Genomic DNA, 27,064 nt, shown 5'->3' with positions numbered 1-27,064 from the left:
CCCATGTCAGACCTCACCAAAGGGACAGGTGGATCTTATGGCTGGTCTCCTCAGGCAGAAAAGGCGTTCAAAGACCTCAAGGACCGCTTCTGCACGGCACCCATTCTGGTTCTCCCGGACACCTCCCAACCATTCATCGTGGAGGTGGACGCCTCGGACAGTGGTGTCGGCGCGGTGCTCTCTCAACGTTCGGAAGGAAAGCTGCACCCCTGCGCTTACTTCTCCCACCGCCTGAGTCCTGCTGAGTCCCGGTACGATGTGGGGGATCGAGAACTGCTAGCGGTCAAACTGGCCCTTGAGGAGTGGAGGCACTGGCTGGAGGGAGCACAACATCCATTCCTGGTTTGGACTGACCACAAGAACCTGGAGTACCTCCAGCAAGCCAAGAGACTGAACCCTCGACAGGCTAGGTGGGCCCTGTTTTTCAGTCGGTTTGACTTCACCCTCTCATACCGCCCCGGCTCCAAGAACACCAAACCTGACGCACTGTCCAGACTGTTCTCTGCCACTAACAGGGAGAATGAAGTCGGGCCTATTATCCCTGTGTCCCGGATTGTGGCCCCTGTCCGCTGGGGTATTGAGGAGGCTGTCCGACGAGCCCAACGCCAGGACCCCGGTCCTGGGACGGGGCCACCAGGCCTCTTGTACGTCCCACATCAAGCCCGGGCCAAGGTTCTCCAGTGGGGTCACTCTTCCCCTCTCACCGCCCACCCGGGAGCTCGGAGGACCCTGGACTTCCTGAAAAGACGCTTCTGGTGGCCTAACATGGAGAAGGAAGTAAGGTCATTTGTCCTGTCCTGTGAGGTTTGCACCAGAACCAAGAACCCACGACAGCGTCCCCAGGGTCTCCTGCATCCTCTGACCATTCCCCGGCGTCCCTGGTCCCACGTGGCAGTCGACTTTATCACGGGTCTCCCTGAGTCACAAGGTAACACGGTCATTTTGGTCTTAGTTGACAGATTCTCCAAGGCCTGCCGCTTCATACCACTGTGCAAACTCCCCTCTGCTCTTGAAACTGCGAAACTTTTGTTTAATCATGTCTTCCGAGTCTTTGGTCTTCCACAGGACATCGTCTCAGACCGAGGGCCCCAGTTCTCCTCCCGAGTGTGGCACGGGTTCTGCAAGGTCATCGGAGCCACTGCCAGCCTCTCCTCTGGGTTTCACCCACAGTCCAATGGTCAGACGGAGAGGCTCAACCAGGACCTGGAAACCACCCTGCGAGGCCTGGCTATGGATAACCCGACATCGTGGAGCACCTGGCTGCCATGGGCGGAGTACGCCCACAACACCCTGCAGTCATCGGCCACCAAGCTGTCGCCATTCCAGTGCCAATTCGGGTTCCAGCCACCTCTGTTCCCGGACCAGGAGGAGGACGCGGGGGTGCCCTCGGTCAACCAATATGTGAGACGGTGTCGCAAGACCTGGAGCAAGGTCAGGAAGACCCTCATACAGACCTCCAGAACCAACCAGACTCAGGCCAACCGCCATAGAAGACCTGCACACGCTTTCCGCCCTGGGCAGCGTGTTTGGCTGTCCACTAAGGACCTTCCACTGCGGGTGGAGAACCGCAAGCTTGCTCCTCGCTACATTGGTCCCTTCAAGGTGGTGCGCAGGGTGAACCCTGTCTCCTACCGGCTCCAGTTGCCCCGGACTCTGAGGATCAACCCCACTTTCCATGTTTCCCTGTTACGGCCCGTACTGACGTCTACGTATGCCCCTGCCCCTAGGAACCCCCCACCCCCCCGCATCTTCCAGGGGCAGACTGTGTTCACTGTGAATCGCCTGCTTGACTCCCGCCGGGTCCGCGGCGGGTTGCAATATCTGGTGGACTGGGAGGGCTATGGTCCTGAGGAGCGCTGCTGGGTTCCTGCTCGGGATGTCCTTGATAAAGAACTATGTCGGGACTTCCATTCGGCCCATCTGGATCGCCCTGGGAACGTCAGGAGACGCTCCTAGAGGGGGGGGTCCTGTTAGGACTAGGACTGTTTTGGCCTCTAGAGGCCGCTGTTATTTCCTTTTCATGTCGTGTTTATTTTGGCCTCTAGAGGCCGCCACTGTTCCTGTGTCTTGTGTTTGTGTTAATTGCCTAATTATCTTCACCTGTGTCCTTAATTAGTTTGTGTATTTATACCCCTGAGTTCAGTCCTCTTGTCACGGAGTTTTTGTGCTGTTATGTTTATCTCCAGTTTCCTTTGTAGTGTTTTTTGATCTTCTTAGCTTTTGAATTTTTGCACTTTGCTTTTCTTTTGGATTATACTCTTTGGTTTTTTTTTGTCTTTTGTTTTGCCCTGTATATAGTGTATATAGTTTAAATAAACCTTTTGATTCTTTTTCTACTTCCGCCTCACGCCTCTGCATTTGAGTCATCCCCCTGGTGGCCTAGTGGGGGTTTGCTGGATTATCACACCAACGAACCAGGTTCGAATCCCAGCAAAACCCTAACAGACTGTTGCCTTGAAATTTCAAGTATTCTCAACTATTTTTTTTTACAGTGTACTTTTTGAATAAAAACCCTTTTTGTATCACTACCTTTCTAATGCACAACACGACCTGCATTCATTTTCCAGGTTATTTCATGTATGATTAATGATGGAATTAATTTATTGCAAAGATATAGAAGATAAAAACTCAGCCGGGTCACTTTTGACCCATGTTTTGCATCAAAAGGTTAACTATATTTCTTAACTTAAACTCACCTCAATCCAACTCAAAGCAACTAATATAGCTGGCTAATTTTTAAAATCAACTCGCTAAACAAAATATATATATATCAAAGAAAAACTTGTGCCAGGACCTGGTCCTCCCAGGTAGTCTTCTGTCCCAGTACTAACCAGACACAGCACATTGGGTGGCGCCGATCTCCGTTTCTATAGCCCTCGGCCTCTCACCCATTACATAAAACGTGATTCATTTCACTTAAAAATCAATATCTGACCAGTGCAGACAAGTCGATATTATTTTCTCTCTTTCTTTTAATACTGATGCAGTTTCATTCGGTGGATTTTTAATCGATGCATCAGAAAAATCATTCATTTTCTGCTAAAAATCACTAGATCACAATAGTTCACGCTCTCTTTCTCTCTCACTCACACTCACACTACTCTGCATCACACTGCATTTCTGGCTGAATCCAGCGGAGATGAAAACAAGCCCAGCAATTCAATAAGAGACAAAGCTGTGCTTCTGAACAGTAATCGAGTTGTGCAGGAGGGAAGCAGCGAATCAGCATTTATAAACGAGGAAGAGGAAAAGAGTGAGAATAAGCATGAGAGAGAGAGAGAGAGAGAAGAGAACAAAGACAAAGGAAATGTGGAAAGCTGTGCCTAAGAAGCTACTAAGGAATGGATGAGAGTTTAAAAGCTGTGTGTGTGTGTGTGTGTGTGTGTCTTTGCCTGAGACCACACGGCAGCATCTGCTTTAAGCCCAAAGCAACAAAAGCAGCAGATTCAGAGCTGTAAATCACATGAACTTCCCCATCATGCATCACTTCACAGCTCCTATTATCTGAACCCAAGCGGACGTTTTCATTTCATTTTGTCATTTTCATTCCATCACGAGGTAGAAAACTGATCCTGTGTCATTTCTTAACCTTGGACTTCCTCAATGAAACACTAATTACATGCAATACCCTCCATCCTACGCTACAAGCACGGCAACAACAGTCTACGGCCCATTCTGTAATCGCGGGGACATTTCAAGTGTTGACTCTGTTCATCGCCGTCAACTCTGTTATTGTTAAACAGGGCAATTTGTGAAAGCAGAGTTGACACTCCCCACCATTTTGTGCCTTAACTCCACATGCTAACCTCAAACTAGCTACCACACGGCACGTATAAAAACAGAATTGTTTGGATTTTAATCATATTATTGTTTTTTTATAATGAGTGAGAGATTCACTCCAATATCACAAGAACAGATTTGACGATGTTGGTGTATCCTTAACATTTTGTTCAAATTAATGAGAGAAGAAACATAACATACCTCATGGCCTTTCTGAAGTTTCCCGCCAGAGGAAGCGACATCTCTCGGTGCAGGTGTCACGCATATTATTAAAAGTCTTTGCGGATTTTAGGCGGTTTTATAACAGCGTTAACAGAGTTGACGAGAACGTTGCGATGGATAAAAAAATATATTTTTTTTTATGACTGAAATTTCACATAATACGGAAAATAGATTTTATATACAATTGATTTTATAACAGTTAACAGAATAATACACTGTCCCTAATTAGTGTAGTGTTGTATGTGTATTTGTATCCTATTCTGTTTTATGTCACCTGCCGAGGGACTATGGATGAAAATTAGCAATGACGCTAACTCCGACATATTTACATTATGTATTTTATACTATTGTTCATGAATGTGCACTGTCCCTATCAAATAAACCAATAAATAAATAAATAGAATAGAATAGAATAAGCCCCCAAAAACAGATTGTTAGACTGAATCGCTTCATGTTTATTCAAGTAGAATGTATGAATCAGCAGTCGAAGACAGCCAATAACGTGGAGGGAGTCATTTAGTGAATGTTTTATGGATAAACTGGGTCTAAAATGTACAGCAAGCATCGCAATTGGTGAAAGTTTGTCATAATTGGCATTATTTTTCAAAACTGATTCAATAAAGATTTCTTTTGTGGAAAATAACAAAAGGTTTATCTCAGAGGCACGAAATGTACCACGAATTCTAGAATGATCTGTATATAGTAAACAATTTCCCCATGTGAAGGGTTTCCTTAGGCAACTACGCAAATAATATTTCTACAGCTCTGTCCTTTGGTTAATTTTGAATTTTCCTTCAACCAAAACACAAACCATTGCGTTAAATATTATGCAAATTAGCTTACTCAGATGGTCACTGTTCAGGGGATTTTGGTCACCTGAGTACAATTTTTTTATCCATTTTATATGTTTCAAATATCAAATGAATCAAAGGAATCAATTTACCTTCCGATTCATTCTCAGCAAACAAATGAATAGGTGTGAAAGTGCCCTTTCTACAACACTAGCACAGCTGCCACTGTGAATACTGATAGCCGAAATAAAATAAAATTGGGATGTGTCGGAAAATGTAACACAAATCTGCTGTTTTTGTGGTGCGATCACCTAAAACGACTCCCACGCCATCCTCGCAGTCGTAATCGGAGATCTCGCTGTCGCTGATCCTGTGAGATCCTACACAGGAGCAGAAAAAAATATATTACAAAATTATTTACACTGCCTGCAGCATGATTTTAAATTGATTATTATGGGCTGAGGTCTCAGAAGTACACAGGAAATACTAATTAAATTAGTTAAACTATTAGACTGAGTATGATAGATTAAAGGGGAACTGAAGTCATTTTCAAACTTGCTTTATTTCTTAATTAACATATTATTCAGTTACGTTTTCGGTTTTAGTAACCTTATATCGTGACTCGTATTGGCAACTGATTGCAATTAAATATTATACTTATCGGCCTATTCGGTTTTTAGCCATGTTGAATTTAGCTCGTTTGGTTCACGGCAGGCGTCGCTTATCCGCACGATCTTCACGAGACTTGTGCGAGACTTCGAAACGTGAAGTGCTAGCCAGGTGTCAGTGCTGCCATTTTGAAAACTGTTTTCCAAACGAAATATTGCACGAAAACGAGTTTAAATGACGATTACTGCCTACTTTTTTCAAACTTTCCTGATTGCTATCAAAACAAACAAAACTTCCGGCTTGATTACGTCAGCATTCGAAAGAGGGCGCGCGCGTCTTTTGACAACGTTGGCAGATGTCGGTCACTTTGATTTCCGCTGTACGTTTTACTTCCGTCCTACGATGTCTCGCACAGGTTGCACCGAATCTCGTTTACGGCCATCACTTTGACATATGGACTGATATATTACAGAGCATATTTCAAACACTCATAACTTTCTATAGCAGTGACAAAATAGCTATCAAAAATGCATTCCTATATTTAATAAAATGAGATAAATAGAATTTTGATAATAAAAAATGTGCTTTCAGTTCTCCTTTAAGGCATGTACAACAGGGTCCGAATCACTTGCATTTTTTCCATAGAATATAAAACAGAAAATATCACATTATCACAAAAATGAGATATCTGCAGTCGAAAAAGGTTGCTAATGCTTCCAAAGAAGGCCTATGAAAGTGCATTTCTGCTAGCCTAGTAAACTAGACCCACCCGCCTAGCGGCCAAAAATATTTTTGCCTAGCGAGTGGGTCTAGCCTCGCACCATATAAACAAAAACACCCCGGGCATCAAATCGTGCCCGCCAATCACAACGCAAGGTTTTTGTTTGGATTCTTTGGGCGGGCTTTTGCAGGAGTGACGACAAAGCTGCGCGACGCTGGAGAAAGCACAACAGGAAAGATGGCTACGGCTAGTGAACAGCGCGCGTTTGACTCCGCTTTGGAATCAGTTTTAGAAGAATTAGACTTGGAGTTTTCGTTGAAACATGAGCAGGAAGAGGCTCTCCGCTCATTCCTTTTCAAGAAGGACGTTTTCGCTGTTTTGCCGACCGGCTATGGCCAAGTCTGATCTACCAGCTGGCTCCGCTCGTAGCCAAAAGGATGGGGCTAGTTTGTGCAGTACGAAGAATTAATAAACAGCTTTGAAACATTACTTTTTGATTGTTTCTTATTTTCCCGTTATTTTAAATTTAAGGGAAATTATTTCACCAAACACCACTAAATAAAAACTCTCAAAAACAGTTTAAGCAAACCCTTGAAAAACACTTGAAAAAAATAAGTGTATGTTAAGTATGTGGTACAGACTCCAAACTTGTGGTCATTATCTCCAAACTTCTTAATATCTAGAACCTGTTTATTAATTAATACGCATTTTGAAAAATTATTTATTTCAAGGTCTCCCCCACTGCTTTCTGTCGCTCTGACTACGTCACAGTCACTGTTGCGCTGATTGGTCAGAGCGTTGGCCTATACGCACAGAGACAGTTTGAAAGACAGCGGTTTGTTCCACCCCCACCCTTCAGAAATGTCTACGGATCGAGGCCAGACTAAATATTCACATTTAGTCTGGCTTGCCAGGCTACATTTCTGCATCCACAACCTGAAAACGTTAGCAAATTTAAGCATATAATTATGTTAATGAATTATCTTCTGGCATTGTCTTTGCAAAAATTTCTCAAAGATAAGAGGAAAGGAATTTCACTGTTGTCCAGTTGACTGGTTCTGATAGTTTCTTCTCATTTTTCATAGTTGAGGAAAACATCATTAGATTTCATCAGATACTTTAATTCAACCAGAAGGAAACTGATTATGGATAAGTGTTAATAGGAACACTTGTACACCTCATTCACGTAAGGTGTATGATCAACAAATCCAATCAGTAAATCATGTAGCAGTATCACAATACATTTCTAATGGACTGGTTGGTGCCAGTTGGATGGTTTGAGTATTTCAGGAACTGCTGACCTCCTGGTATTTTCCCCACACAAAACAGCCCCTACATTCGACACAGAATGGTGTGAAAACCAAAAAACATCCAGCAATTATGTCGGGGAAATCCGTTCTTGATGAGACAGGTCAGAGAAGAACAGCCGGACTGGTTTTGAACTGACCGCTAGTCAAAGGTAGCTCAAATAACCACTCTTTACAACCGTGGTGAGCAGAAAAGAAAGCACAACAACATCGAACCTTCAGGCAGATGGGCTACCACAGCAGAAAGCCACCTCAGATTCTAGTCCTATCAGCCAAGAACAGAAATCTGAGGCTGCAGGGACATTTTGTGCATTTTGAGATGCTTTTCTTTTCACCACGGTTGTAAAGAGTGGTTATTTGCTCATCCGGCTGACAGGCAATGAGCTTATGCCATCATGTGTTGTTCGTCGTCCACATTTCACGAAAATCGCTTCTTCTCTCTCAATTCTTCACCCATTTTTATTCTTTTTGGCAGAAAGGCCTGGGGTGCATATAGCTTCTACCCAAATTTGCATAATTGCAATTAATAATGAAGATATGGAGTAATTAAGCCCTAACGAGCAGTTTCCACACAAATCACTTCTTCTCCCTCAATTCTTCACCGATTTTGATCCTTTCTGGTAGGCATATCAGACACTCATTGGCCATACTGTGAAAACTGTTCATGCAGATGCTCACTTAAGTTTCCAAACCTGTCACTGCTTAACTCTTGAATATTTTCTATCATGAATACTATCATTAAAAAGGTTATACTCTCTGCTTTCCAAAGAAACGTATCTGGTTAAGATCTGTTCAGCACTTTGGGAGTAACGGCAGGTTGAAGTTGATACAACAGAGTAAAAACTCTGCTCGCGTGATGTCATGAAACTGCCAGTGCTTTCTGAGTCGCGGTAAAGTAGTCAGGCTTTCTCTCTCTCTTCTGATCAGTTTCCGACTGGATTACTCATGAATATCAATCAGATAACTTTTATATGGATGTTCTCTCGCTCTCACTGTTTCTGATGAAGTATTCAGCAAAAATTTCCGTAAGCTAGTTTTGATGTTATGCTTCATGGGAGACTTTGAAGTGAGTTTTCATAACTTTACCTACTTGTTTTTTTTTTTTCAAATCAAACTGATTCATGTACATAAATAACTATTATAGAATATAACTGTAGTTGTTTTGATGAAAAATATTGAGATCTTAGTGGTCGGAATGAGATTTTTAAAAACCGAAAGTCAGAAACGCAAGGGTCAATTTCAATTCAATTAAATGGAATTGTTTATTGGATGTGGATCACACAGTTTTTTCAAGGTTTGCCTTGAAAGTTGTGAATATTAATCAAAATAATCATTTATAGTATTTCATATAAACACTAGTAGGCCCTACTTAGAAATACAAAGGCCTACAGAGCACAAAGAGGGTATTAGAAATAATATTTTATTACCTTTTGTTGTATTTTGATAGAGAATGGTGGATGTGAATGACATTCAGTGCTTATTTATGCATATTTTATAATTAACTTTGATTTCTCCTTCTTTGTGATGTATAAATGAGAGTTAAGATCAGCTTTATATTGCAGAAATAAAGCCATTTGGTGAAACTTTGAAGAAGAGAGTGTACCGATTTAACATTTTTACCCAATTATCATAATTAATACTAATTAAATACTAATTTGCAGAATTGTTTTTGTACTAATTTTTAAACCTTTGTATTCAGTATACAACCATCTATGTGCCCTCCAATATCCATGTAAATATCTTGAAAAATGAAAAAGTCATTAAGAAAAAACATTTGATCTCATTTGTTCATGAGGCCCATTTTGGACCATGTGATCCTCGTACAGAATATTACGGCAGTTTTCTAAAAATTAAGCCATTTTTTCAGTCTTTGATTTGTAATATAGGGCGGCACGGTGGTGTAGTGGTTAGCGCTGTCGCCTCACAGCAAGAAGGTCCAGGTTCGAGCCCCGTGGGCGGCGAGGGCCTTTCTGTGCGGAGTTTGCATGCTCTCCCCGTGTCCGCGTGGGTTTCCTCCGGGTGCTCCGGTTTCCCCCACAGTCCAAAGACATGCAGGTTAGGTTAACTGGTGACTCTAAATTGAGCGTAGGTGTGAATGTGAGTGTGAATGGTTGTCTGTGTCTATGTGTCAGCCCTGTGATGACCTGGCGACTTGTCCAGGGTGTACCCCGCCTTTCGCCCGTAGTCAGCTGGGATAGGCTCCAGCTTGCCTGCGACCCTGTAGAACAGGATAAAGCGGCTAGAGATAATGAGATGAGATTTGTAATATCTCAAGAACGGAGAAACATATTTTAATTCGGTAAAAAGTATGTTGTTCTACATTCAATTCCGAATTCAGTGAGAGCAGTTTCAAGCAATTTGGATTGAATTTAAATTTTCACCTGATATGCCTATTTCTGGCATGAAGGTTGGGGTACCTAGGGTGCATATAACTTCTACACAGATTTGCTTAATTACAATTATTAATGACATTATGGACTAATTAAGCCTTAATGAGCAGTTCAACAACAACAACAACAACAACAACAAAAATCGCTTCTTCTCGGTCAATTCCTCACCGTTTTGAATTCTTTCTGGCAAATAGGTCAGTATTCTTAGGGTGTATATAGCTTCTATATATCTAGCTTGTATATAGTGTATATAGCTTGCAACATTTATTGCGCAAGGTGGCCCACTTTAGATCGTTCCTTCTGGACTAGACGGGGCCAGAGTGAGCTACGCCGTCATTGACGGTCTCGTTTGAGTTACCATAGCCTTCTTGGTAGTGTTACGTAATCTGGCGATTCTCCTCAAAGGTACAAATGTATAGCTGTTCCTGATAAAGTAAAGGCTCCATTGTACAATCTGGGAAAAGATGTTTCTCAGCCATGAGCCTCTAAGAAGCATTTATAATGATGGACAAATCAAACCGTACGGGGGTTAGTACACATGGTATTTTTAATCAATACACTCCGTCCCTACTGTCCTGTTATAAGCTCTACAAATTGGAGAAATTGGAGAGAAAAAAGTTCTTGGCCATATCTTTTCCGTCCTCTTATCTGAGAATTAAACCAAGCAATTGGACACTCGAGGTTTTTCCAGCAATACCAGGCGAACAACACTTCTCTCTGTTTCTCAGACTCACAATCTGTTTTTGCACTCCTTTTTTTTCTTTTAGATCAGCCACATTTCACACGTACATGCACTATTCTTTTCATGACAGAAGGATGGAAGAACAGTCAAAAGCAGTCAGAGAAAGCCAAAGGATGCCAACAGAGCACCCTACAGAGTGCTGATTAAAATGATGTACAATTCTCTCTCGGTATCAAAGGCTCATACACAATGCTGTAGTTAATAACATGAAATAAGAGCGTTCGTGTTAGTTTGTTGGGTATCCTGGTGGATTCAAGTTAGTCACGATGGAGCCACCAACAAGAAAAAAGCACAGTCCTGTGGAGGGGAATTTAGGGAGGTTCGTAAAGATGAAATCATGTTTTTTTTGTTTTTTAAATTTAGTGTTTTAGATTTTTTTTTACAAAAACAAGGGGAAGAGAGGTGGGGATCTATAGCGAAAGCAAACACGGTGAAATGGACATGCAGTGCTTTTTACCTGAATTGTATGAATACGAGCTGTGAGCTGTGAAGACAACGAGGTCAAGAAAAGGATCATACAAGAGCGATCAGCCAACTGGTTCACGGTAAACATGATTTCTTTAAGAAGTACAAATCAACTACGTAGGTCTAAGTTGAACTGTTTATTTTGGTGGGAAAAACTCTACCATGAACAACTTGCACATTCATCTTTATAACTACTGTATCATTGATTTTTCATAATGAAAGTCTGAGTGGATTGGTGGTTGCATCCGTATACATGACACGAATGTCGTACTGACAAGATTGACAGTAGGTGTGGCGTGAATAAGATATAATCTTAAAGGCGTACTCTGTAGTCTGCGAGTGGGACTCTCTCCAGGCATGGTTCTCCTCTGAAGGTAAGGGGAGCTCTTGGGCAGAGGCATTGAAGAGACGTCATGCATTTGCAGCTTGTACCAGTGCGGCTCGTCGTCCATCAGCGCCGTCTCCAGCTCGATCAGAATCTAAAAGAAAACGCTATAAGATGCAAACACTGCAACAATTCTCCAACCGCAATGAGTTCTAGTGCATGCATACAGTGACAAAGGAGAAACATGAGTTACTAGAAGAGCTTCACGGGCCATGGCATAGATTCTATAATACAGGTCATATGACCAGGAGAAACACCACAAGTTTCAAGCTATTGGCAATTTGTCATCAAGCACAAATTATTTCCATGCTGCTGATTTTGTTAATTGATTTTAACCAGGAATATACAAAACTGTGAAGATTGACAGCTTGTCTAGACATGGTGCTGCGTGTTTGTACCTCTCCAAGGAATTCGCTCTCCTCCTCACGGACTCGCGCCTGATCCCAAAGTGTAATCTCCAGCATGCGCTCACGAAACTCGCGTCGATGCACTGGTGAGTACATGAACGTCTGGTTCCATTTAGGCTCTAATGACTTCTTGACCGTTTTAGTTCTCCTCTTGCTTTTGTCACTGGAGGAACAATAATTCAAACTGCTTTTATTTACCACCATTGGTAGACTGGAAGCGGGGACACACCAAAAGACTCTACAGACCCAGGTCTGACTTTCTATGCTTCAGAAAGCTGGTTTTGGAATCAGAATCACAAAGCTATGAAAAAGAAACTAACTTGTTTTGAAGATCATAGATTTTATAGATATATTCTATCCATATTCATTGGCTATGAGCAATCGTGCATTCGGATTGGCTACTCAACTACTACAGTAGGTTATCAGCTCATATACCATGAGTAGAGAAAAACAAAATGACGGAACGCATCAAGTCAGATATATCGCTTCATTATCAAGTATTTAAAAGAAACATCCATCCATTATCCATAACCACTTATCCTGTGAAGGGTCACGGGCAAGCTGGAGCCTCTCCCAGCTGACTATGGGCGAGAGACGGGGTACACCCTGGACAAGTCGCCAGATCATCACAGGGCTAACACAGAGACAAACAACCATTCACACTCACATTCACACCTACGGTCAATTTAGAGTCACCAATTAGCCTAACCTGCATGTCTTTGGACTGTGGGAGAAACCAGAGCACCCGGAGGAAACCCACGCAGACACAGGGAGAACATGCAAACTCCACACAGAAAGGTCTGCCACTGGGCTCGAACCCAGGACCTTCTTGCTGTGAGGCAACATTGCTAACCACTATACCACCATGCCGCCCAAAAAAACAGAAATAGCTAAAAGAATAGTTTTTTGTTTGGCTTTTTTTCCCCCCAGTATCTCCTGTTCCACACTCCAACCCAGTCGGTGGCAGTAATGCACCTTTAAGTTGGTTTGCCATCCGCCAAAAAAAAGATGAAGAAGATGGCGGAGCATGTCGCTGAACCAAACAAGGATGAAATAAAAACTCTACTCGAAAACAAAACCCCCAAAATACAAAAAAAGCAACAAAATATGGAATAAAAGTATTTGATGGTAAGAATGTACTAGTGCATCTCAAAAAATTAGAATATTGTGAAAAAGTTCAATATTTTCCATCAGTTATTTAAGAAAGTGAAAATGTTATATATTATAGACTCATTACACATAAACTAAAATGTTTCAAGCATTTTTCTATTTTAATTTTAATCAGTATGGCATACAGTACAAAAACGTAAAAAAAAAACATCTCAAAATATTTGAATATTTCATTTCGACTTTGAGTAAAACAGTATGAACACAGTGCATCTCTCGGTCTAGTTCAGTACACACAACCACAATCATGGGGAAGACTGCTGACTTGACTGTTGTCCAGAAGATGATCACTGATGCCCTCCACAAGGAGGGTAAGCCACAAAAGGTCATTGCTGAAAAGGGTGGCTGGAAAAGGTGCACAAGCAACAGGGATGGCCGCAGTCTTGAGAGGATTGTCAAGAAAAGTTGATTCAAGAACTTGGGAGAGCTTCACAAGGAGTGGACTGAGGCTGTTGTCAGTGTATCAAGACCCATCACGAACAGACATCTTCAAGAAAGGGGATACAACTTTGGCATTCCTAATATCAAGCTACTCCTGAGCCAGAGACAATGTCAGAAGTGTCTTATCTGGGCTAAGGAGAGAAAGAAATGGACTGTTGCTCAGTGGTCCAAAGTCCTCTTTTCAGATGAAAGTACATTTTGCATTTAATTTGGAAATCACGGTTCTAGAGTCTGGAGGAAGAGTGGAGAGGCACAGAATCCAAGGTGTTTGAAGCCCAGTGTGAAGTTTCCACAGTCTGTGATGATTTGGGGTGCCATGTCATCTGCTGGTGTTGGTCCACTGTATTTTATCAAGTCCAAAGTCAACACAGCTATCTACCAGGAGATTTTAGAGCACTTCATGCTTCCATCTGCTGACGAGCTTTTTGGAGATGCTGATTTCCTTTTCCAGCAGGACTTAGCACCTACCCACAGTGCCAAAACTACTACCAAATGGTTTGCTGACCATGATATTACTGTGTTTGATTGGCCAGCCAACTTGCCTGACCTGAACCCCATCGAGAATCTATGGGGTATTGTCAAGAGGAAGATGAGAAACACCCGACCCAAAAATACAGATACGCTGAAGGCCACTATCAAAGCAACCTGGGCTTCAATAACACCTACGCAGTGCCACAGACTGATCACCTCCATGCCACACCGCATTGATACAGTAATTCATGGTAAAGGAGCCCCAACCAAGTATTGAGTGTACAAATGAATATACTTTTCAGAAGTTGGACATTTCTGTATTGTAAATCCTTTTTTTGATTGATCTTAGGGAATATTCTAATAATTTGAGATACTGGATTTCTGATTTTCATGAGCTATAAGCCATAATCATCAAAATTAAAACAAAAAAGGCTTTAAATATTTCACTTTACATGTAATGAATATAGAATATATGAAAGTTTACCTTTTTGAATTAAATTATGAAAAAAAGGAACTTTTTCATGGTATTCTAATTTTTTGAGATGCACTAGTATCTTTTTTTATTTTTCAAGAATTATTATTATTATTGCATTTTTCACAAATTGCTACTGTCATTTTGCTGGTTTGATTACATTCTAAGCACAAATTATTTTGTCGGACATTTTGTATAAAGGTTTTATTTATCGAATTTGCAAAAAATAAAAACAAAAATGCTCTGTTTCTCAAAATCTAGTGAATGTGGATAGAATAAAACAGTTATTCCACTCAGTCTCGTCATACACGGCTTATAGCCGACTCACTGCTACGTGCCTCGTCAGCTATCAGCTCATGTACGACTCAATTTCGTGGAATAACTGTTAAATATATATCTTGCTTGACATGTCGATTCTCTATCCATACTGAAATGAAAAGCAAACTAGACTAAATTGTTTAATGTCCCAAGAAGCTTCCTCTACCCTTACCTTCGGTCTGGGAGGAAGTAGATTTTGACATAGGGGTTCCTTGGTCGTCCGTCTTCTCGCGACGGCAAGTCCTTGGCTCCCAGGATGGTGACAATGAGCTGGTGGCCTACTTTATCGTACCAGAGTTTAACCTGATCAAACATCAAGACACCTCTGGAGTCATTGCTTTCTTAATAGTGCCTCTAATATACACTATATACAGTACATGCAGGTATGGTCACTAAGATGTAATGAATGTGAAGGAATCGTGTATGGATCTATTTAATGCTGTTATAAAACAGTGAAATGGTATCAAAATCCATAATGCAATCTATATCACATAGAATACATTACCTTTTTTGGGGTATAACCTGATATCGGATCAGATACTTGGTATACTGTACATGCTACAACTCTCTAACTCCACTGGTGTAGCATAAAATCTAAACAATGATTTCAAGTGTTCTTATTATATGGTATATTGCTTCGTTGTTTGTGTCTGTAATGAGCTTTAATTAGTAAGAAATTTGCTCAAAAATGAACAGATTAACAGGCAAGGGAATGAGTGCACAGCAGAAATTGATTTCTCATGCAAACACACAGAGGTCAGACAAGAGAGTGAACAAAACAAGAGAAAAAAACACATACACACAAAGATTTTGATCTTATCAAGATTTCGCTCTACCAACAGGGAGTGTTATAGTCATGTGTGAAATAAAAGCTTCATCAGAGGAGCGGATACAGCCATAAATAAAGGGAATTTTACCAAATGAACTCCAGCACACTGGTTATGAGTTTAAAACATATTCAAAGTGAAGAGACAGATTGTTTTAAACAGAGTCTGAACAAAATTACACTCCCTATGAGATGATTAAATAGCTTGGTTGTGTTTTTATTCTTAATTGGTGCACTAACTGGTGCTAGTGCCAGTTTGGAGCTGGTTCAACTTGCAAACCTTCTAAGAACCGGTTTGCTTTTCCACAGGCTAGAGAGCTACCACAGAGTCACATCATTATGTCACTGTATATATATCTGTATACACTCACTGGCCACTTTAACAGGAACTTCTTCTTGATTCTAAGATTCCTGTTTTTGGCTACAGGAGTGGAACCCAGTGTGGGCTTCTGCTGTTGCATGCTGAGGTGCTTTTCTGCTCACCATGGTTGTAAAGACTTGCTATGAGTTGCGACAGTGTCTTGCAAAGGAGGGCATTAATCAGAGATTCAACAAAGACACCAAAGATAACACTGAAGGACCTGCAAAGATCCACAGCAGAGATGGGAGTATCTGTCCAGAGGACCACTTTAAACCATACACTCCATAGATCGGGGCTTTATGAAAGAGTGACCAGAAAACAAGCCATTGCTTAAAAACAACATGTTTGGAGTTTGTCCAACAGTATATGATAGACTCCCCAAACACATAGAAGATTCTCTGGTCAAATGAAACTAAAATTGATCTTTTTGGTCATCATGGGAAATGCCATGTGTGGTGCAAACCCAACACCCTGAGAACACCATTCCTACAGTGAAGCATGGTGGTGGCAGCATCATGCTGTGGGGATATTTTTCATCTGCAGGGACAGGAAAGCTGGTCAAGACTGAAGGAAAGATGGATGGCACTAAATACAGGGCAATTCTGGAGGAAAACCTGTTTGAGTCAGCCAGAGGTTTGAGACTGGGATGAAGGTTCACGTTCCAGCAGGACAATGACCCGAAACATACTGCTAAAGCTACACTGGAGTGGTTTAAAGGGAAACATTTAAATGTTTTGGAACGGCCTAATCAAAGCCCAGACCTCAATCCAACTAAGAATCTGTGGCATAACTTGAAGATTGCTGTACACCAACGCAACCCATCTAACTTGAAGGGGTTGGAGCAGTTTTGCCTTGAGGAATGGGCAAAAATCCCAGTGGCTAGATGTGCTAAGCTAATAGAGACATACCCCAAGAGACTTGCAGCTGTAGTCGCAGCAAATGGTGGCCCTATAAAGTATTGACTTTGGGGATTGAATACCTATGCACAGTCCAGAGTTCTGTTTTTTAATCTTAATTATTGTTTGTGTCACAGTAAAAAACAATGTGCACTTTTAAAGTTGTAGGCATATTGTATAAATAAAATGGTGCTAACCCTCCCAAAATCCATTTTAATTCCAGCTTGTAATGCGACAAAACAGGACAAACACCAAGGGGGGTAAATACTTTTGCAAGACACTGTATATCCTTCCTGGTAGCTTGAACCAATCTGCAATCTGACCATTTTCCTCTGACCTCTCTTGTCAACAAAGCATTTGTTTCCACCCACGGAACTGTCGCTCACACAATGCTTTTTTGTTTTTGCACCATTCTGTGTAGAGACTGTTGTGTGTGAAAACCCCAGGAGATCAACAGTTTCTGAAATACTCAAACCAGGTTGAACCAGCAGGTAACACATGGAGTTACAGCTGTGTCTCATTACTGGCTGTCTATTAATGTGTCTTTCCCCCATGCACGTGCATGAGCGAAACCTAAAGTCACTGAATAGTGAAAGAGAAATAATAAAACGCACCTCGACCTGTTGCGCCTGTCTCCCAGTTCCTCATTACCCCAGCATACAAGCTGATAGAAGCCTATGCTTGACATGCTTGAAACTGGTCCAGGCTGTTCTGATTGCAACTTGTTTTGAGGAGTTAAATCCTTGAGATTTATCTTCGCTCACATATTCTACTGTCTGTTCAATGAAAGTGATGTTGAGCAGTTATGTCTTGCTTCTTTTCATAAGACTCTGATCCTAACGGATTATGTCATGGTACAGGACATAATGTCTCTTTTCTTTCATACAGTAGTGGAGCTTGTAATGCTTCATCACCCGTTTACGTTACACATAGATAACTTTGCTTCGTCAATCACATCATCATTATCCAATCACAGAGCTACAACACACTCTTGAATGTGAATATATACTCATGTTTGTCCTACAATAAACTGAGAAACGTCTCTGAGCAGCCGTGTCTCCATCAGTGACTGTTTGCTCCCAGATCGATCCATGAGGCAGAATCTCTTAGACGGCAGAGGTCTACGTTCCTAGATCATACTTTGTCAATTCAACTTCCTTTGCTACAGATGGCTCAAAACCTAACACAAGCTGTTACAGTATGATACTCGTGTCCCATCAGTTTTACTCGCTGAAGAAGCTTGTAATCTTGGACTCCTTTAATTTTAGGCACATTCTCCTGATCACAAATTTCTCCTTCTGAGTCACTATCACAGTTCACTGACTGAGTTAAAGGATCACGAATGGAGGCGATGATTTCTTCATCTGTTATGGAAATGATGGAGGTTACTGGTGTATCGTTGTCAATGTCCACTCACTGCCTTATGTTTTCTAAATCTTCACCATTCAATTCATTCATGTGTTGCAAATCACCATAGCCTAATGGTTAGACAAGCAGGTTTAGGGCCAAAAGGTTGCTGGTTTGATTCCCTGGACCAGCAGGAATGGCTGACGTGCCCTTGAGTAAGGTACTGCTCCCCAGGCTGTACTGGGTATGCTGTATGTGGATCTGGATAACAGCGTTTGCTAAATGCCTGTAACATGATGTCAGCAGTCATTTTGTCCTTTCATTGTTCTCGATAATTGTTACTGATCAACACCTAAGCGAGGTTCGTTAAGCCTTTGTTTTATAGCGTTAACACGTATTGTTAACTTGACTGCGGACTTGATTACCTATTGTTTGTCTTTGGTGGGAAGAGGAACGCATGGCTCAGTGATGTTTTTTTTTTTCTTTTTTTGAAGACTCCGACTCATTGTCATTTAAAGGCGGGGACATGAACTTAGTTCGTTATATGTGAAAGTTCGTAGTAAGAGAGTTCGTTATCATGCAGTTGCAGTGTATAATTGTTGATGTTTTCTGGGAGGTATGTAATATTTATGGAAGGAGTCTTCAGTGCCAGGGTTTTGTAGCACGTTCGAGCGTGAGGATAAAAAGCTTGGCTGGTGATGAAACAACTGTTTATATGCATCCATCCATCTATCCATTCATCCATCTTCCCTAATCACTTATCCTGTGCAGGGTAGCGGGCAAGCTGGAGCCTATCCCAGCTGATTACGGGTGAGAGGCGGGGTACACCCTGGACAAGTCTCCAAGTCATTGTATGGCTGACACATGGAGACAAACAACCATTCACACTCACATTCACACCTATGGTCAATTTAGAGCCACCAATCCTTGACTTTCAAGTAACGTCAAAGCAAAATAGAAACCTGGATGTCGGCCATGTTGGTGGATATACAAATGCGGGGTCAAGTGACACTCCATACAAAACGGTCACGTGTGCGCAACTCTCTTTGTTTTTCCACTGCTTTAAGCGTTATTTTAGCTATGCCATATCTTTGTGCTGTATATGGTTGTGGTCACAACAGTACTTGTGACCGTGGCACGTTCCGATTTTTTTAGAATTCTGTCCGTGATTCGGAACGAGGGCGAGGAAACTCTGAGGCTTAGTACGGAGAGGAGACGAGCACGGCTGAACAAGATCGGCAGGGCTGATTTAATAGAGACGAAAACCAAAACAGCTCGTGTTTGCAGTAACCATTTTATCTCAGGTGAGATTCAAAAGCTCTCTCGATAATATCATGGAAGAATTTTATTTCGTGTTGCTAGAATTTTGCTATAAAATGAGCGTTCTCTTGTCATGGTTCACTCGGTCGTTGTTATAATTTTATAATGATAATTTTAGAGTGGTTGACCTGAAATAAATTGAAATGTGATTTGTGAGCCATAAAGCTAGAGACTTGTCAAATCATTGACTGGTTTAATTAATAAGGTATTTACCCGTCCAGAGACAAAGAAGTTAGAGGCTTCCATGGACTTATAAGCCTTCATCTGAGATTTGTCGATCCATGAATCTGCCAAACCAGATAGAATGCGATATCTGGGTAATCGACAGTCGGTAGAAGCGTCTTATCCTCAGAAAAATCCGACATTTTTAAATACTATGGGTCAAAACCACACATATCTATCTTCTCTTTGTATCGAATCTTTGCTTGACCGTTCAAATCGTGGTAATACTGAGAAAACTCAACACTGTTTACAGACACACTTTCAGCGGCTGCCATACTAGTTGCTTTGTATATCCACCATCATGGTGGATGCTCATGACATAGCACATTTTGACCATGTGGTTGCAAGTCATCTATTAACCTAACCTGCATGTCTTTGGACTGTGGAGGAAACCGGAGCACCCGGAAGAAACCCACGCAGACACGGGGAGAACATGCAAACTCCGCACAGAAAGCTCCTGTCAGCCGCTGGGCTCAAACCCAGAACCTTCTTGCTGTGAGGTGACAGTGCTATCTCCTACACCGCCGTGTCTCCCTGACTGTTAAAAGCTGTATATAATTTATTTCGTAGACGTTAAATGCAACTAAAAATGGATTTTTAAAAAAGCATGACATGATGTTCATGTTCGTAAATAAACTAAAAATTGTAATTGCTGTGATATAAGAGCAATAAAAAAGGCTGTGCTGTTATAGGAAAGTAATAGTATCGCACCAGTCTAGCATGGATTATTTTCCCATAATCGCACAGCTTTATAGATGTACTCATCATATGGACTATGATGAGTAAGAAGTATGACAGGTACTAGTTGTGTCTCTTAAAATTTCCATTTTGATCATGCAAACCATTCAAAGTTTCTTGCAAAATCATTCCAATAAAAAAAAAAACAAGGTGGAAAATAAATAACATTACACAAGCAAAAGGAAATAAACAGAAAGCGCAGCCATTTCCTTGCTGTGCTTTTAGTAGAAGCGGGAGGTAAATAAGAGGATAAAGGGCACAGGGGTGAGTGTCTTTGTGGTATATTGTGTGAATTACCTGAACCCTAGGGTTAAAAGGCTCTATTCTCCTACTAAGGCTTTGGCTCTGGGTCAGCAAAGTTAATGACAAGAACAAAACAAAGGAACAATGCAATGAAACGAAAACCCAGAATGACAGCACCAGTGTTAGAGGAGCTCAGGGAGAAATTCAGTCTAAACCCTGCAGGTTACTGTGCATTTCTCATTCTTTTTTTCTTTTTTTAGAGGAAGTTCAGGCTGGAGTCGGAGGAAATAAGCAAAGACAATCAGCCGGAACATCTTCTGAATGTGCTTAATTAGCTTTTCGTTTACTTTCTTTCATCCGAGTCATTTTCATTTTGTCGATTCTTTCCCATAAAGAATCCTTTGTGTAATTGTTAGGTTGCGAAATGCTAAATATAGTTGACTTGTCTTTTGATTGATTATTCACAACAAATTATGATCATCTCAGATTATACCATTCATGGTGTCCGGTGTCACTTTAAAAAAAATAAGCCTGATTTTTTTTTTTCACTGGTTGAATTTGAATTTACATGGATCATGAATTTAAACTGAATCTCCACCCGAGCGAACAATACACAAACAAAAAACACACCAGATTGTGTTATTCAATGCATACACACATCACATCTCAGCGAGTTAAAGACAATGAAGAGTTTAAGAAGATGTAGAAGAAGATTAATTTTTATGTTGAAGGTGATCATAAATTCACGTAAAAAAAAAACCTTGTGTTATTTGTATTCAAAAGTGGAACAGTACTAAAATAATCACTCCAACATTAAATGATTTAACCTTGCCTCTCTAATAGGTAATAAAAATCATTTTTAAAAATCAGCCGATTCAAATTTCATGTTGAGATCCTGCCTGTGAACTGAAATATACTCGAGTGCAAAAGTTTGCACCCCCGTGTTTTTTATAATGAAAAACATGTACTGAAAAATATCCCACCATTCTTTATTTTTATTATAATTATTGTTTGATTTATTTGTATTTATTTATTTATTTTTACAAAACTCTCACAAGTACAAAGTGTTACCGAATATCTGGATGTGTCTTATAATGAAACCACAATCCAGATTTTTTTTTTAAACTCTCTTTGTCTCCACTACTAATAAAGGAGCAGTGAATGAAACCTAACATACTAAATATAATTTGTCAAAAGGGCGTGCAAACATTTGTACTTGATTGTCCAAAAGTGATCAGCGTTTAATTGAATCTTTCCCTTTAATTAATCATTCCCTTGATCTCTGTACATCTTGTGTCTACTGGCAGAAATATTGCTAATAATTCAAATAAAGTTTATATTGCGTATCATAGAATTATGATCGAATTGCAACAAATTCAGTAAAAATAGCAAACAAAACATGAGGTTAAATGAATTATCCAGCATTCCATCCTTTAAACTGTAGATAAGTGAGTCTTCTGTTTGTGGAATGTGTTACAGCTCTACAATTAGAGCCCAGCGAGTGTGTGTAACGTGATCAGGTCTGGTGTTTTCGCCCTTGGGTGAGCTCCAGCTCTGTGGCTGTCCGTGTGCACCATGGAGCCGTTCCAGAACTTTATCTGTGTTTGAGTCGCTTTTGTTCGCCTCACGAGTGTTTGCCAACAATGGCTAAGTACTTAACATGCTTGTTCTGTTCACTACCTACCAAAGGATGTCCCACTGGCTGCTGAATTTTAAAGCAAATAAAACAGTTCCATCTACATCTATGACACCTGAGTTTCCCAAACGCTTCACAGCTCAAAGATCACTGATGCATGGTACAAGAAGTATGGTCATGATGATGATAATGATGATGTTTTTGGGAATCTCTGTAATAGGAAGTTTAATAAATAAATAAATAAATAAATAAATAAGGTTGTGTGTTCATTCGAGAAACTCAGTTCATGTTGGAAATAGTAATTTTTAGAACTGCCAAAAAAAGTAACCCCTTAAATGGAATTATATTTATCTTAGTTAATATAGTAGCTACTGAAGAGAATTAATAATTGTATAGTAATATGGGAGTCAGAATGGGTCATAACATAAGGATGGCTATGAACACTATCCATTTAGGTAATTTTGATCAGGATCTAAAACAAGTGCTTTTTATTGCTAAATGAGAATATTCTATTTCATTATACCACAGCGCTGTTGAATTCTCAACTCTTATTGGCTGAATAAAATTAATAATCATATAGTAATATGGAAGTCAGAATGGGTCATAACATAAGGATGGCTATGAACACTATCCATTTTGGTCATTTCGCTCAAGATCTAAAACAAGCGCTTTTTATTGCTAAATGACAATATTCTATTTTATTATACCCTGGCGCTCTTGACTTCTCAACTCTGGTTGGTTGAAGAAAATTAATAATCATAGTAATATGAATGGTTCGAATGGGTCATAACTTAAGGATGGCTATGAACACTATCCATTTTGGTCATTTTGGTCAGGATCTAAAACAAGTGCTTTTTTAATCACTAAATGACAACAATCTATTTCATTATACCACAGCGCTGTTGAATCCTCATCTCTGATTGGTTGAATAAAATGAATACTCATATTGTAATATGGGTGTCAGAATGGGTCATAACATAAGGATGGCTATGAACACTATCCATTTTGCAGGGATGAGAGTGCATGTTGAGAAAAAAATCTGAAAAGTAGTGGGGGGGGCTGGCCCGCAGGTCCCCAGTGGGGTCCAGGGGCAGCGTCTCGGTGAGGGACCAGGGGGCGAAGCTGATGGATTTTGGCAATTTAAACACCCAAAATCCATTAATTTTAGCAATGAAATATATGTATTTTTCTCGAAGTTGATATCCCAATTCAACATGCCATCAACTGAAACTTTTGTATCATGACAAGTGTTCTTTCTTAAATATCATATCCCACCTTGTTTGACTTTTTCAGCATGTTCAGTGCAACCTTTTAGGTTTTGGAACAATAGACCCATAAATCAGGGATGAGAATGAAAAATATTTTAAAAGTCTGAAAAAACCGGGGCGGGGTCCGGGGGGGGGGCATGGGGCTAATGATTTTTGGCTATTTTTTTTTTTTTTACCCCAAAACCATTAATTTTATCAGCAAAAATTTGCAATTTATTTTGAAATAAATTCCCTTTCTTGGTGGACTCCCAGGTGAAAATGATTAATAAGGTACAAGAGACTTATTTTTAATCAATTCACATTTGATGATTTCAAAAAATCAATGCACCTTTTAATATAAACGAGCTCTACAGTATTATATTTCTGCATTTTAGCTATTCATGTCTTTGAATACTCTAATCCTTTAAAATGAAGTGCAAACCAGAAAAAAAGTTCTATCATATAATTCTCTTAAGCTTTCTTCTGATGTTATCATGGTAGCAGGACGTCTTGCATATTAAGCAGGCAACATTCAACATCACTTATCACTTCCCTTTCAACTGTTGTGTGTACTAACTAGGATTTATCTGGACAGGATGTTGTGTAATGTAATACAGATACCATATGGTCAATTTGAAGATCGAGATGGTGATTTTGAATTAAAGAACAGGCATGTACAATGGGCACTACATATTGGAATTTTTTTTTTAAATCAAAAACTATAAGTTCATCTCGGCCTAAAAAATTTGGGCAGACGCTCCTGAGCGGCACATTCCAGCAATTCCGTCCCCCTATGAAATGAGCAATACGTAGGAGAGTTATACATGCTATCATACTTAAAATTTCATCAGAAATATAGATATGATACTATGATTCTCCCCAACATGCTACATTAGATAAGCTAACCCCATTTATAAAATATACACACTTATATATGACATGTAATTGATATATATTTTTCGGGGCGCGCGCTCTCTCTCTGCCATGCCGATCCTGTAGGCTGCACTGACTCAACTGAAAACTCCGGTCCTCGAGAAAAGAGATAAAAGCCCGCCCACACTGAAAGCTGATTGGCTTATTTTGCTGAGTAACCCAATCAAGATGCTCTTTGTCTGGCATGTGCTACATGAACAGGCACACAGGCAGTGTTGCCAGATTGGGTGGTTTTAAGTGCATTTTGGCGGGTTTTGAACATATTTTGGGCTGGAAAACGTCAGCAGTATCTGGCAACACTGCACACAGTCTCCCTCGCGCACCCCCTCGCGTGCGCACATTCTAAGATGCATGATGCAGACCTTAATGTTGCGCGCGCACGCTCTTGCTCGCTTCTATCAATATGCAGGAGACTCCCGGAACTTCCGGGAGACTTGGGATGTCTGCGTTATAAGGTGACCACAGATCATTAAGCATACCTCCCCAAAAAAATTTCTCAACGGATTTACATCGATCTCAAAAACGATCATTTTGGTCTGAAAAAGTCGGAAATCTGCCAATCGGCGGAAAATTCTCATCCCTGATTTTGGTTGATCAGGATCTAAAACAAGTGCTTTTTATTGCAAAATGATGATATTCTATTTCATTATACCACAGCGCTGTTCAATTCTCAACTCTGGCTGAATAAAATTAATAATCATATAGTACTGTGGAAGTCAGAATGGGTCATAACATAAGGATGGCTATGAACACTATCCATTGTGGTTGATCAGGATCTAAAACAAGTGCTTTTTATTGCAAAATAACAATATTCTATTTCAATATACCACAGCACTGTTGAATTATCATCTCTGGTTGGTTAAATAAAATGAATAAGCATATAGTAATATGGAAGTCAGAGTGGGTCATAACATAAGGATGGCTATGAACATTATCCATTTTGGTCATTTCGATCAAGATCTAAAACAAGTGCTTTTTATTGCTAAATGACAATATTCTATTTTATTATACCACAGCGTTCTTGAATTCTCAACTCTGGTTGAAGAAAATTAATAATCATAGTAATATGAGTGGTTAGAATGGGTCATAACTTAAGGATGGTTATGAACACTATCCATTTTGGTCATTTTGATCAGGATCTGAAACAAGACCTTTTTTAATCACTAAATGACAATAATCTATTTCATTATACCACAGCGCTGTTGAATTCTCAACTCTGATTGGTTGATTCATTGTCTATAACAGCAGCTCTGACAGTAATACAACTGTAATTCAAATCAGATGTTTGTTTACATCGTTGTGCTCATTCTAATATTTCATAATTTCTATAGTAACAACTAATTCACAGGGACTTGTCTGGCAGATGCTTGACACAATCTAAATCTAATCATAAATGTATTAAGGATGTGTTATTTAACAATGAAAAATTGTAATCGCTGAAATAGTGAAGTTTTCAGTTTATTTCTATTTAAGGATATGTTTACTGAACATTTATGGAAGAAGTGTCCAGTGTCAGAGCTTTGTAACAGTGAGGTATTAACTTGAAAATGAATGACTTTTTATAGCTGCTATAATGCAAGTAAAAACAAGAAACTCACATGTTTTGCATCCATTCCAAAACATATACATACATACTGTACATATAACTATAAATGGATAAAAACTCATTTGCTCTGATATAAAAGGAATAAAACTATTTATTTAACAGGACGTGCTGTTATAGGAATGTCACCCCACCCCATTGTTGATTATTTTCCTGTACCAGCATGTCCCAAAGCATTTTACTCCTTACATACACTGATTTCTATATTATATAGAAATATATATAATGCTCTATTATGACATGATCCTGAAATTCACACAAGGATCCCAAGCAAAATAGTGTATTGATATTTTCGGTGCTAAAAACATCTGTCAGTACACGTGTAAATCAAATCAAATCAAATTAAATCAAATCAAGCAGATCTAAGTTTAAGAAACACAGATGGTTTAAGATTAAAAATGGTGGTTCATATAGCAGCAACCATTCTTTCCCTTTGAGAAAGCGAGTGATGCATTGTTGGAACTCACAGAGAGCTGTCCGGATAAGTACTGCGGTGCGTCTCGCAGCACACTGGGGCTCATGGGAGACGTGATGGATATGGATGGCCGGTCCATCTTCTGTGACTCAAATGAGCTGGAACCTTGGAGTGGAATTTAATAAAGGCAGAAGGAACAAGGGAAAGACGACAAGAGAAAGTGATGAAGGTGTAAGAAAGATACATGATACAGTTTTACGACATTCAGGAGATCACAGATCACAGAAGTGTAGTGCTTGTATCCGGCCACACGGTGGCTACTCACTCGACTCCAGTTGTGTGTGTGTGCTATCTGGTATCCTGGGGATGTCTCTGCATTGAAAGAGAGAGAGAGAGGGAGAGAGAGGGAGAGAGACCTTTTAATGAGCTTTTAATTGCCCTAAGCATCACATTAGTCTCCATTAGAGTCTGGACCAATACTCTGCTCTGAAATCAGTTTCATTTGTTCTCAAATATTGTGTACACTACGGATTTGGAAAGAAGGACGTGATCATTCATCAGCACTTTGTTTTGGTGTTTTTTTTCTTCC

At 40.2% G+C, this 27,064-nt stretch overlaps 1 protein-coding gene across 1 annotated transcript in view; it reads right to left on the bottom strand.

Annotated features, from left to right (window-relative positions):
• rims2a (regulating synaptic membrane exocytosis 2a) overlaps positions 1-27,064 on the bottom strand; it is a 454,274-nt gene that overhangs the window by 186,289 nt on the left and 240,921 nt on the right. The window contains exons 11-18 of the mRNA XM_060900221.1: positions 26,801-26,847; positions 26,528-26,640; positions 20,696-20,743; positions 14,861-14,991; positions 11,811-12,003; positions 11,353-11,506; positions 11,020-11,046; positions 5,105-5,173 (exon numbers count right to left, since the gene is read on the bottom strand). Coding sequence (XP_060756204.1) covers positions 5,105-5,173; positions 11,020-11,046; positions 11,353-11,506; positions 11,811-12,003; positions 14,861-14,991; positions 20,696-20,743; positions 26,528-26,640; positions 26,801-26,847 — 782 coding nt within the window. The remainder of the gene's footprint in view (positions 1-5,104; positions 5,174-11,019; positions 11,047-11,352; positions 11,507-11,810; positions 12,004-14,860; positions 14,992-20,695; positions 20,744-26,527; positions 26,641-26,800; positions 26,848-27,064) is intronic.

The sequence above is a fragment of the Neoarius graeffei genome, chromosome 19 (genome assembly GCF_027579695.1).
Source record: "Neoarius graeffei isolate fNeoGra1 chromosome 19, fNeoGra1.pri, whole genome shotgun sequence".
Taxonomy (NCBI): Eukaryota; Metazoa; Chordata; class Actinopteri; order Siluriformes; family Ariidae; genus Neoarius; species Neoarius graeffei.
The sequence above is the reverse complement of the archived record's forward strand: the minus strand, read 5'-3'. Positions and strand labels throughout refer to the sequence as shown.